Source organism: Osmerus eperlanus, chromosome 7 (genome assembly GCF_963692335.1).
Source record: "Osmerus eperlanus chromosome 7, fOsmEpe2.1, whole genome shotgun sequence".
NCBI lineage: Eukaryota > Metazoa > Chordata > Actinopteri > Osmeriformes > Osmeridae > Osmerus > Osmerus eperlanus.
The window spans coordinates 4,379,911-4,392,691 of NC_085024.1; the positions used below are offsets into that span (position 1 = coordinate 4,379,911).

The 12,781-nt window shown below is 43.0% G+C and overlaps 1 protein-coding gene and 1 pseudogene across 1 annotated transcript; one reads left to right on the plus strand and one right to left on the minus strand.

Annotated features, from left to right (window-relative positions):
* Positions 1 to 730: 730 nt before the first annotated feature.
* LOC134024157 (trypsin-like) lies at positions 731 to 2,943 on the plus strand (annotated as a pseudogene).
* A 6,984-nt stretch (positions 2,944 to 9,927) lies between these two features.
* LOC134023896 (hyaluronan synthase 1-like) lies at positions 9,928 to 12,413 on the minus strand. Its single transcript, XM_062466257.1, has 4 exons — positions 11,699 to 12,413; positions 11,290 to 11,515; positions 10,934 to 11,066; positions 9,928 to 10,695 (listed from the first exon to the last, which is right to left on the minus strand). Exons 1-4 carry the CDS (start codon positions 12,383 to 12,385, stop codon positions 10,020 to 10,022), a joined length of 1,722 nt encoding a protein of 573 aa, XP_062322241.1. The 5' UTR covers positions 12,386 to 12,413; the 3' UTR covers positions 9,928 to 10,019.
* Positions 12,414 to 12,781: the final 368 nt, after the last annotated feature.

A 12,781-nucleotide genomic window follows, 5' to 3' on the forward strand; every position in this document is an offset into this window, starting at 1 on the left:
CCGCTATTACGGAATGGGAGTGCAGATGAAGGTCAAGATATTTGTCAGATATAGAAAAATACAAAGTAAAAAAAAACTGAAAACCAGTTAATTTGTATTTTTCTATATCTGACAAATACTCTTACAAGCACAGAACATTTGATGGCGGATATTGATTGAGTTACTAGACTTTTCTGCAGTTAGTCTACTAACACTGAAAATATTTCATTAATTTCGTTTTTGTCCTCTAGTGAAATAGAGAGCAGATTTAGAAGGACCTCTCAGATTTAGTCATTCATCATCAATCACTTCTGTTTGTGGTATATTTTGAGGGATTACTCAACCTAATATGCCATTACGCATCCAAATGTGCAACCTCAAATACAAAGTTGCCATTGCAGGCCCACAGCTGTCTTATTCTACACATTCACATGTTCAGTCATGTGGACCTGATATCCGCAACTCCCACAGAAAGTGTTACAAATCTGAGGATATGAATTTGCAACAGTTTTCTTTTTCATGTGTAATTCAAACCTATTTCTCTGCTTATCCAGTGTGCCCACTTGTAGATTTTCCATTTCATTCATCACTGTCAATGTGTATGGTCATATTTTATTAAAAGAAAATACTGTTAGATCTGTGCTTCTGATTCTTGATTTTCTGCTGTACTTTCTATTTATACTGTTAAATAAATAAAATGATCAAAAATAATTTAATCTGTGGTTTTCAGGACATTCAAGGGTTAATACAACATGTGTTTTCGGATCTGGGACTGTGGAGGACCTTGAGAAAGGTGAGATAAGAGAACTAATATAAGTGAAAGGAAAGCAGAAACAGTCCAATCCTGCAGGCTACAACATACACAGAATAAGAAAAGCATGAATATTCTCCTTCTAGTTGTCTCTGCAGGAGCAGGTAAAGTAGAAAATTGTTCTAGTTACAAAAAAAAAAATTCTAATCGTAACATTTCTAATTATAAAAGCTGATGCATTAAAGACACAACAATTAGTTATATACTACTGCTTTACTACATGGGACACAAACAAAAATAAGACAACAAACGTTGTGAAAGCTGTGTCGTATCGCCTTCCTTGATTAGATTCTCATATTTACTTTCCATTTCTTTCCTCAGTTTCCTCCACTCCCCTAGATGACAGGATCGTAGGAGGGTACGAGTGCGAGAAGCACTCGGTGCCTTACCAGGTGTCCCTGTTCTCAGGGTCCAATTTCTGCGGTGGGACTCTCCTCCAGTGAATGGGTACTCTCCGCTGCACACTGCTACCAAAAGTAAGAAACCCACCAGATAAAGACAGGCTTGTTAGCTTTAGAACAAGATGTACTGATACTCACTTGAGAAACATGATCATCTTTCACCATTGTATTTTAGAATTTTACTCTTCCGGTAATGGATTTAATTATAATAAAAGTCAAGATTTAAATACAGTAATAAATAAATGATTAAAAAAATTGATGATATCTGGAAAAATATTTGCCATGATCTTTTCTTGAAAGACGTGACTGAGAATGAGTAGTCTGTTTGAAGGAAATTGAGGTAAGCTAGGCCGACATGTTGCAGGCTGTCAAGCCAGTGATAACATTGATGCAGAGACATCTTTCCCTTCCCATATTCTTCATCCTCCATCTCCCTCTACCCTCCACCTTCACCCCCACAACCACCCGCGCCTCCCTCTCTACCTTCACCCCCCCCTCCCCCAGATCTCCCGTAGAGGTCCGCCTGGGGGAGCACAACATCTGGGAGGCTGAAGGCACAGAGCAGCCCATCATGTCCGACAGCTTCATCCGTCACCCAGACTACAGCTCCCGTACCCAGGACAATAACATCAACAAACTGAGCCGCCCCGCCACCCTCAACAGCTACGTTCAGTCTGCCAGCCTCCCCACTCAGTGTGCTGCTGATGGGTCAACCTGCCAGATCTCTGGCTGGGGGAGCCTCCGCCCCAGCAACGAGGGCTGTGAGTGGGACCAGCGAGATTGTTTGTGTTTTTTGTTGTTGTTGTTATCTTTCTAACATCTACTTAGATGTTTAATGTCCTTCGAAAGACAATTTGGGGTAAAGAACAGAATACGTGGACTGTAGACTTACATTAAAAGGAAATCAAACAAACAAATAAACAACCATCCATGGTCTGTATCTATAGCTGACAACATATACCTATGTTGTCTGCCTCTCTACACACAGACAGTGCATCAAACAGCTAGTATGTCTATTATCCTTTATCAAAATTAACCGGCCTGATTAGTCGACAGTGTCTCTAAACTGCTTTTCTTGAGAACTCGGAACAACATCTCTCAATCAAACAAAATATCAGTACCATGCTCTATTTTTTATGAAGACAATATTCTCTCAATAATCTCTTTCTGCATATTGTAACAATGTATTTCATGTTTCTTTTGTAAGCAAGGTACCCCCACACCCTACAGTGTCTGGAAGCCCCCTTGCTGAGTGATGACACCTGCTTCAACGCTTATCCTTTCCAGATCACGGAGAACATGATCTGTGCAGGCTTCCTGGAGGGAGGCAAGGACTCCTGTCAGGTAACATACACCGTCATCACCCAGAAACTGAATGAGTTTGTAATTGTTACGTTCAGCTGTATTTATCTAGCTGTCCCACAAATGAGACATGTGAAATGACGGACAGCTATCAATCACCCCCCCAACCAGTTCTCTCTCCCTTTGTGTCTGTGCTTCATCTCCTTCCCATCCCTGTCTCCCTACCCTCCCAGGGCGACTCTGGTGGTCCCATGGTGTATAACGGGCAGCTGCAGGGCGTTGTGTCCTGGGGGCATGGCTGTGCTCTGAAGAAGAAGCCTGGAGTCTACACCAAAGTGTGCAACTACGTCTCCTGGATCAAGAACACAATGGCTTCAAGCTAGACAGCCCTCATTGGTCCAGATTTGAGGAGACCTGTGGGTGATTTCACAATAAAGCTCACTGATTGATGCAGAATGTTGTCGTCTCACGTATCATTGACTCCCTCTGCTGGTTACAAAACTATCTGCAGAAATACAAATAGTCAAATAGGGTTTACGCACCATGGAAAGACTCCAGAAACAATTGAAAAAGCCTTGAAGATAAGGCCCAACTCAAACTTCATCTAAGACCTTTCTGACGGAAGAGAAGAGTGCAGAATTCCCAACTTGTCCAAGCAGGGTAGCCAGGCCACCGTCCTAAATACATCAACTACCACACCCTTCACAATGACATCATGGAGACCATCCCAAGACTCTGTTGAACCTGCGGGTTGGTGACTGCTATTTGGGTCACCAGGACCCGGGGAATGGGGATCGTCCAAAACTGTGGCTATGGGCTGTGGACCCGAACCAGTGGACAGTTAAAGGACAGAAAGGCTATCAGAGGCAACTGAAACTGTGTGATGATTTTTGCTGCCTCCGAGTGACTCTGGAACCAGAGAGGGTTGTTGTGTTATGCTACTGTGACATGTGAAGTAAGCATATTCAATGAGACTGATGAGTTCTTAAACCTGTCTAAACATATGGTCTCTAAAAAAGCTTGTTTTTAATGTTATAGCTTTATTTTTAATTCAGGTATTTTGAACGATTATATTTATATGTATATATATGTATATATATGTTTATATTATATTCTTGAAGATGTCTGATTTGTCAACTAAAATACGTCATTAAGAATGTGTTATGGTCAGTAATATTTGTTGTTTCAACTAAAACACGTCATTAAGAATTCGTTCGCTCGCTCTGGATAAGAGCGTCTGCTAAAAATGACTAAATGTTATGGTCGGTAATGTTTGTTGTTGCGCGTATGCTGTTAATCCTCGCCACCAGAGGGCAGCAAATCACTTGACCATCCACGATTACACTGATACTCAGCTCATCAGAAGATGCTGAGCGTGTCTGCTCGTAGCCAAATGTTTGCACCTGGATGAGTGACATCTATATTACCAGGATGAGTGACAGTTATTTGACCTATAGCGTCACCAATCTGTTGGCTTAATCAAGCTCAGCAAGCTATTGCTTGAAATCTCTTGGGGCTGGGTCACTTCACCAATAATAGTCGTACCATAGCTCAACACACATCCAGATGTTCCCAATAAATTGTAGTTGATCACCATGTATGTTTTATGTAGGTTGAATAATCCATGTAGGAGAAACGAAAGGAAATCTTTCTTACCTGAGTGACAGCTTAGTGACAGTTGATTGACAGTTGAGTGGACCTTGAATGAATGACTGAATATCTGCCCCTTATGGTGACATTTGTTTGCCTTTGACATGTCTTTTACTGTAAGATGTCAACAAGATTCTACAAGACATTTTCACCTGGCTATATCCAATGTTTAGATATGTTGTGGTATTTATGCAAATTAGTGCATGACTGTGCGTTGGGTAGGGCTATTTATGTCTGTTTTACGGTGTTCATTTCAGGACATCCTCAGATCTCAGACTCAAGTGTCAGACTCAAATGAAAAGACATCAGGTCTCGGGACCAAAAGTCGTCAGACTCGGGCGAAACGGCATCAGCTGAAACGGCTTCAAACCAAACGGCCTCAGAAAAACCTCTGTCAGCCTCAGACAAAACTTTGTCGAAAAAAAGTTGGTTCAGCAGCACATAGCAACATGGCACAGTGTACAACTACACTGTAAACTGTTAATGCACAGATGGTGTAGCTGTCAATCAGGAACTGATTTTTCGGTGAATGCTACAGCAGCTGCATAAAAGCCATGTGTCCAATAAATTACAATACCAACAAAACAAAACAAGCAAGAAAACTAGAGAGGGTACAATTTCTGGGGAAATTGTGGGGTGTGCTCAGACCCCCACCCCTCGGCTTGAGGCAACGGCCCCGGTGGATGTAGGTGGTATTGCATTTCCAATTTGCTACCCGACTCGTCCGGTCGTTTTTATTCTATTACAGTTTTTTTCAAATGCTTACACACATTTTTGGACATTTTTGGAATTAACACACAAATCCAACAACTGCACACACAAAATGCAAAATGCCTCGCTTCTCTTGCAAAATGAAGCACTGCATTCAAAATATCACAAACACGTCTCAAAAGCACACATTTGTCTCATGTTGCAAACACTTTTGCCATTATATTACATTTTTGTACATATCATATACACACAGTTACAGTTTTTCTCGATTGCTAAAACACATTTCTTGAAACAATCAACCATTTTCTCAGAACTGTAAACACAAAACCCAATATTTAAACTCAATTTCCAAAACCTCTGACTCTTCTGGCAAAATCAAACACTCGCCCCTAAACCATTTAACCTGTGCTCAAAATCAAACTATGCTTTCAGATCATAAACACAACCCATCAATATATAAACACTATGGAGCAATCATTAGACACAACACAAAAAAATGGAGAACACAGCATCCAGGGCATGTAGTTAAAGAAAATGTTGTTTATTACTGTATACATAGTAATGCCATTTGCAATGAAGAAAATATTACAGTAACCATCACTTAGTACTGTCAAAGAAAATTCTAAATGAAAAGCATAATAAACTCAAATGTTGTGCAACTGAAAAATCTGTTTTACACAATTCATTCTGCCTCAGTGTCGCGTCTTCATGCTGGGTGTGGCCAGAGGACTTTCTCCACCTCACAGGCAATGTTGTCCCTTGCCAGGCAACAGGGGAATAACCCTCTGGTGTGCCGGATCCAGCCTTGACAACATTCCACTCCGATGTCACCACAGGCCAATTCCATAGCCTCTAGAAGACTTACCCCGTTATATGGGTTTCGGTCATAAACCTTCCACCGCCACACAGAGAAAAATTCCTCGATTGGGTTTAGAAAAGGGCTGTATGGTGAAAGGAAAACATTTAAGAATTGATGGTTGATATTGAACCATTCACGTACACGGACACTTGGGTGAAAGCTGACATTGTCCCAAACCACCACATACACAGGATGCACTGCCTGCTGATGATCCTGGTGCTCACGCTCAAGCAAAACATCCCGAAGACCACCCAGAAAGGTTAAAAGATGTTCAGTGTTGTATGGCCCCAGGGTTGCATGATGTTAGAGAACCCCACGGTTACTTATGGCTGCACAAAGGGTGCCAATGCCACCACGCTGCATGGCCAGGGACTCCCACAATGGCACGTTGGCCAATTATGTTCCTGCCTCTCCCTCTCCTCTTTGCCAGATTGAACCCTGCTTCATCAACGAAAATGCATTCATGGGGCCTTTCCATGGAATCCAGTTCAAACACTCTCTACACATGTAAAAAAGGATACATACAGTAACTAGTTTACAGTAGTAAGTGATACAGAAAGACAAACTTCTGCAAGTGTATTTGTATACACACCTTACAGTATTTACATAGCCTACACTAGTATAAAGGGCAGTTTACAGTAACAGTTGGCTAGTAGCATTGAATTTTACTGTAAGCATCAGAGCTGAAAGTGTCTGAGTGTACACTTGTACATATTGACATCGTAGTTCTTTGACCCGTTCTGAGTTGCGCTCAAAGGGTACTCTGTACACTTGCTTCATGCGTAGCCTGTTGCGTTTGAGGACACTATCAATGGTCGAAAGGCTGACACTTGATTCCTTCAAAGTTTGCATTGTCTTCAACAACTCTTTCCTGTATTTCACGCAGGCAGATTGAATTGTTTTGAAGGACCATATCAACAATGAGAGCCTCTTGCTGTTGGGAGAACATACCAGTCCTTCCACCCGCATGTTGTAGTTTTGCAATTCTACAAGAAGGGAAAATACACTTTCAATATTACATACAGTAAAGTATAGTGTAAATCGTAATGGACATTACATTCTATGTGTAAAATGTATGGAAAGAAAGGTTATCCCCCCCAGTCATTTTTCTGTTGAAAAAGGTATGTACTGGCTCAAATGAATACAGTAAACTTTCAATTACCGAAATGAAAAGAAACTTTTACCTGTTTTCTTCTCTGAATGTCCTGACAATGGTGGCCACAGAGAATCTGGTCAAATTGGGTTGAACTCGTTGGCCTGCTTCCCTCATTGTCATACCATGAACAAGAACACGGTCTATGACTGTTGCTCGAATATCATCTGAAATGACTGCTCTCGGTCTTCCTCACCCTCCTCCTCTTCCTCTTCCTCTGCCTCTCAGATTGTTTCCCACCATTCTTACTTTACTTTATTTATAATTAAACAAAGTCTTTCCGTTAGTGAGAGGCGGACTAAAACCCTTTCTTCAACACATTTTTAATTCAAGTAAACTGTTTGGTCCGGATTTGAGCATTAGCGAAACTTAAAGATCCTGTAAAGTGGAATTAAAAACAAGTTTCAAGTTCACCACACCACAGAATAATGTATTATTAACTACCCATCCAAACTCGAAAGAAAAAAAACACAGACAAGTATGTTAAATTAGGCTTTGAAATCGTAATAAAATCAGCAGTCTTCTCTGTTTGAGACTGGGGGGGCATGTCGCCTGAAGGAACTGAAGCTCGGCCCCCTCACTGGAAGGCGCCGCCTCTCTCAAGTAAGCTACCTACGACCCAGATAATGAACGCTACGTCAAGCCGAACAAAACAGTACAGAATTAGAATGTATTTGTTCAATGAGTGAAACATACAGATGCATATAAATGAAATATTCCCCTGAGCTGTAACACAGGAGTAAACAATTACAGCAGAGACAGCAGACAGTGAGCTCTCCAACTACTTCTAGCACATTAGCCAGGTTACCGTTTCACCAAAATACCATCATTCTACACCGAGTAGCCTAATATCAAGTTAGCGGTTTGCACTAATTATAGCAGAGATACCTCTGGAAAAGTTATCTATTATAATTATAACAAGCACACAGAACTGAGTGATGAACTGCTGGCGGCGGTGTATGGTCCAGGTGCGAGATGTAAGCTACAATAACAGTACAGCAGGAGGAGCCATTCAGTGATCTGACGTAAATGGGGCGAAATGACGTAGATAGGGCATTTTTTGGCTCCGCCCATTAAAACCTGATCTGAAAACGGAAGAGAAACTGTTCTTCGGTCTAACTCCACATTTCAGTGCGACACAGTTTTAGCGCTTTGCACATACTTTCAGGAACTCATTTCACACGTATATAATGTACTTAGAAGCAAAACATGGAATTTACTTTACAAGATCTTTAAGGTGTCAGAATAATTACAAAACACACATCAAAGTTGTCGTGTGTGAGTCTGGCCAATCATGAAATAGCTGTGTCCTCATTAGAACCCGTGCAGTTGCTCTTGAGAAAATGCGCTCGGCTACACAGCCGGCAGTTCTCAAATCGATCTTGCGGTACTTTGATGGCTACGTCACAGTGACCTAGCCTCGGCGCCGCCTCAAGTCGGACAAAAAGTCTACGAATTCACAGTTTCAGGTCAGCCGCCTGCAGCGCTGCATGAAGTCAGTCCATGTCAAACGCACCTAATGATCCGAAGACATGGTCGGGAGGTGAACGATTCGTTCATCTGCCGGGTACGAGTCTTTGGATCCTTTTTCACGTGACCTGCATAGGCTCAGTACTGGTAGCTAGATAAAACCAAGCCCCCACCCTTCGCCCCTCGGCTTGAAGCAACGGCCCCCGTGGATGTAGGTGGTATTGCATTTCTTGTTAGACTTCCGGCTCTTCCGGTCGTTTTTATTCTATTAACTCCAGTCAACATTTACAAAACTATCTCCCCCAATAATTTTTGTTCGATTCTCGAACCTGGCTCATACTACTAGCTTTTTCATAGAATAATTTTTTCAGATTTTTGCTAAGTTTGAAACCAATCCGAAATGGCTAAACTAGCACCCCATGTATTTGCTTACGTCAATAAAAGTTGCCTGCAAATGTGCTCGCGGATACTAACAGGGCACGAGCACAAAAGTTCACATTGGCCGATAGCCGATTTACCTGGAGCTGAAAGAAATGGCTTGAGTTGCCTGCCCTGTTGTAGCAAGTTTAGCAAATGATTGTCATACATACATGAAATTTTGTTAATATAGTTTATTCCCGTTATTTTAAAACAGATTTGATTTTTCGTAAAAACGTTCATGACATGATGGCAAATATTATATTATGTTAAGCATGAGCATAGATTGTTGACATGTCTATCTGGAGCAAAGACGAAGATTAATACTTTAACTGATAACCACAATAGGAAATGATATATATATAAATGGGGGAGTCAGGTGACTGAGCGGTTAGGGAAGCGGGCTAGTAATCAGAAGGTTGCCAGTTCGATTCCCGGCCGTGCCAAATGACGCTGTGTCATTTGTGCAAGGCACTTCACCCTACTTGCCTCGGGGAGAATGTCCCTGTACTTACTGTAAGTCGCTCTGGGTAAGAGCGTCTGCTAAATGTAAATAATATTAGTCTTGCCTTCAGAAGCTTTTGTTAAACACACTCATTCTTTTTTTGATGTGTCATCAAACCAGACTGCTTTTGTGGGACAATGAAGGTCCTCAGTGACTCTTATGTTTCACCCCCACTTATATCTGATGGAAACGTCTTGTATATAGTTATGTTAATATGCCCCTTTCAAAGGCACATGTTCAATAAAGAAGACTATATTTTAGACACACTTCTCAATTTATTACATTATTACCAAGTCTTGTTAGATCACGTTATATCCATTAATAGGCATTTGGTTTTGTAGGTTGAACATATAAAACACAGGCCACATTTCTACACTGATGCGTCGTTGCTAACGTGTGATGACGTTGTGACGTAAGGCTAGCACTGGGTTCCCTTGTTCGACACAAAGCACTTTTTGCCACAAAAACTTATTTCAAGCCTAAACCGTCAAACGGTATGTAAATAAAAATACAAACAACTCAATCGGGACCAAGAAGAACATTTTGACACCGATGTTGTCTATGTAGCCCAAATATTCAAGTTTTTTAGGGGTGGGACAATAAATAATAAATATATATGAGAGAGAACAAAGGTTGTGCCCTTGCCGAAGGCAAAGCACACACAATAAATAAAACACACAAATACTAAACAATTGCATTGTTACAAAAATAACAAGTGAATGCGTTCAAGTCTGTTTCACCCCTCCAGGGAACGCAACCCCCTACACACTGACATTGTAACTCTGGGAGCGTTTCCGGCAGGCCTTGCGGAACCACACCCAGTAGAGGATGACCATGAAGAGCCAGTAACACACATAGGCCGCGCAACCAAATATCAGAAACTTGGTTTCCTCGATCTTTGCTGCACTGTCCCAGTCCTTCTGGGTCTCCTTGTAGATGATGAAGGACAGCCCACTCAACAAGATGGCCGCCCACACCGACAGGGGGAGCAGGGGGACGTAGTTCCCCACCATCTTGAGTCTGCCGGAGGTCCCCCAGCTGCTCTTGTTCATAGTGAGGATGGCAAAGTACTTGGCAGGCAGCAGGCTGCTCATGTAGAGGGCGGAGTAGAGGGACATGAACACCATCACCAGGTCTTGTCGCAGCAGGCAGGCGTACGCTGCCTTCACCAGGCCAATCAGCTGGATGCAGCACAGGACCCAGAGGATGTCCCACAAGGTGCCTGTCCAGAATAACTGGATGATGGTCGCCGTGACGAAGAAGGGGAAGACGCCGGAGACGATGGACTCGTAGGTCATCCAGAGGTGGTGCTTGTGCCACCACATGGCATTGTAGAGCCATTCCCGAAAGTAGGACTTGGTCCAGCGCGTCTGCTGGCTGAGCCAGCGTAAGAACTGAGCAGGAGTCTCCGTGTAGCACTTGGAGCGTGCAGTGTACCTGACAGGAGGAGGCGTGAAGAGATAATTAATGAGCATCAATATAGTAAACGAGCACAGCGTGACATGCTCTTTCTTTCTGTTTTTCAGCCCTGCAATTTCTCGCAAATGGGTATAATTGGCCAAAATGGATTTAGGGAAATTGACTCTGAGTTCAATTTAAAAGAGAGATGATGAAAATAACAGCCTGTGAACAATGAGGGTAAGTTACATCACGCGCAGCTTGTCAAGCGCAGTACTCAGTGGCGTAGCCCATACTGAGCATTCGGTTGGTGAGGTGCCTGTCATCCCCGAATGTGCAGTGAGTTCCCAGGAACATTTGATTGTACCAGGACTCTAGAAACTGCTGGAGAATGTCATTCCTGTACAGTCCTGAGGTAAACAAACAGGAAAAATCAGGAAAAATAGGATGAAGAATAATTGGGAATCTCTTTATGACCCGAGTCACTTTTATCCCTTATGTTTTGAGAGTATCTAAGTCTGGACACTATGCTAGCATGTAGTATTAGGCTCTCATGCAAACATCATGTCATCATATTTTACTTTATCATGATAAGGTCTTACAGTACGGTCAAGTGTAAAGATTCTTCCTTACCCAGGGGCCCGCTGATGCAGGAGACGCAGTTGAAGAAGGATTGGCAGGACCTCTCGATGTTGAAGGCCATCCAGTACCTGAGGCTGCTCATGAAGCTGATGTAGGACTCCTTCAGGTTCAGGATCATCACGTCTCCTCCCACCGCACCGTAGCTGGGGTCGCTCTCCAGCACCTTGCACAGCTCCAGCGTGGCCAGAGTATCCAGCTTGGTGTCGGAATCACACACCTGGGGGGAGCGGGAGAGAGACACTGGTGAGGAGGAGAAACAATGAGAGAGAGAGAGACAGAAGTATGGATTCTATCGTGTGGTTTCGATTGGTTTTAAATGTGCCATTGTTCTATTTGCTCTGACACTATAAATCTTAGGCAAAAACGGATTTGGACGTATTCTCCAAAAGCAAAATCTCACCTGTATGTAGTCTACCGAGGATCCCAGGGCCTTGAATGCTGTGTACATGACCTCCCTCTTCCCGCCCCACTTCTGCATGATGCACACACATCTCCTGCTGTTGATCAGGTCCTCCACCTCCCTCCTTTGAGGGTCCTCTCCCATCCCATAACCAGCATCTCCCCCTGGGCCGTTCGCTCCGGCCACATCCCCTTCTCTGGTGGGGTCCCAAGTATGGTAGTTGTTCTTCCACACATAGCAGCCAGGGTCCTGTTCGGCAAACACCTCCCGGAACATCTCCAGCATGTACAGGTCGTCCTCTGAGTTTCCGTCCACCACCATGATGACCCGTAGCAGCTCCGGGGGGTAATTGAGACCCCGGATGGAGTGGAGGCACTCGCGGAGGTAGGCCGGGTCCTCCTGGTAGGCGGAGATGGTGAGGCCGACGGTCTTGGTGAAGGTGCAGGCGGCCTTTCGGGCTCTCATGCGCCGGTGCTCCATGTAGGCAAACAGGCTCTGGAGCAGCACATGGAGCCCCAGCAGGAGGCCGTAGAAGCCGAAGGAGATGATGCCGTACTGGGACGACACCAGCTGGAAACCCTGTACGTAAGCCCACACCATCACCCCAAGGACACAGAGGGCGAAGAGGAAAGTGAAGAAGGCACGGACAATCAAGCCCCCTCTCCTCAGCAGTGGTTTCAGTTCCATTTTGTTTCCTTTGTCTGTCAATAACGAAAAAAAAGAAAAAAAACAGTATAAGAGTATATCATTACCTTGTTGATGGCCTGTCAGAGTTTTGTAAGAGGGTGACTATAATTGTAATTTATATGTATTCTTTAATGGAGCTGTGTCTATGCATAAAATACCTAATGCATTATGTGGAGTGCATAATGTGCCTAAAAGACAACAGCAACAACAACAATGTGTTAAATTACAAATTCCACAATTATTCAAGCTTTTGAAAACCTGTAATAATAACCTTATAATACAATATTGATATTAATAATAATAATAATAATACAGTCCCAAACACATTATTACCAGCAATCACAGTGATGATAGTTGTCTAAAGAATGGCTAGTCTTGTTTTCAATTAAGTCATGA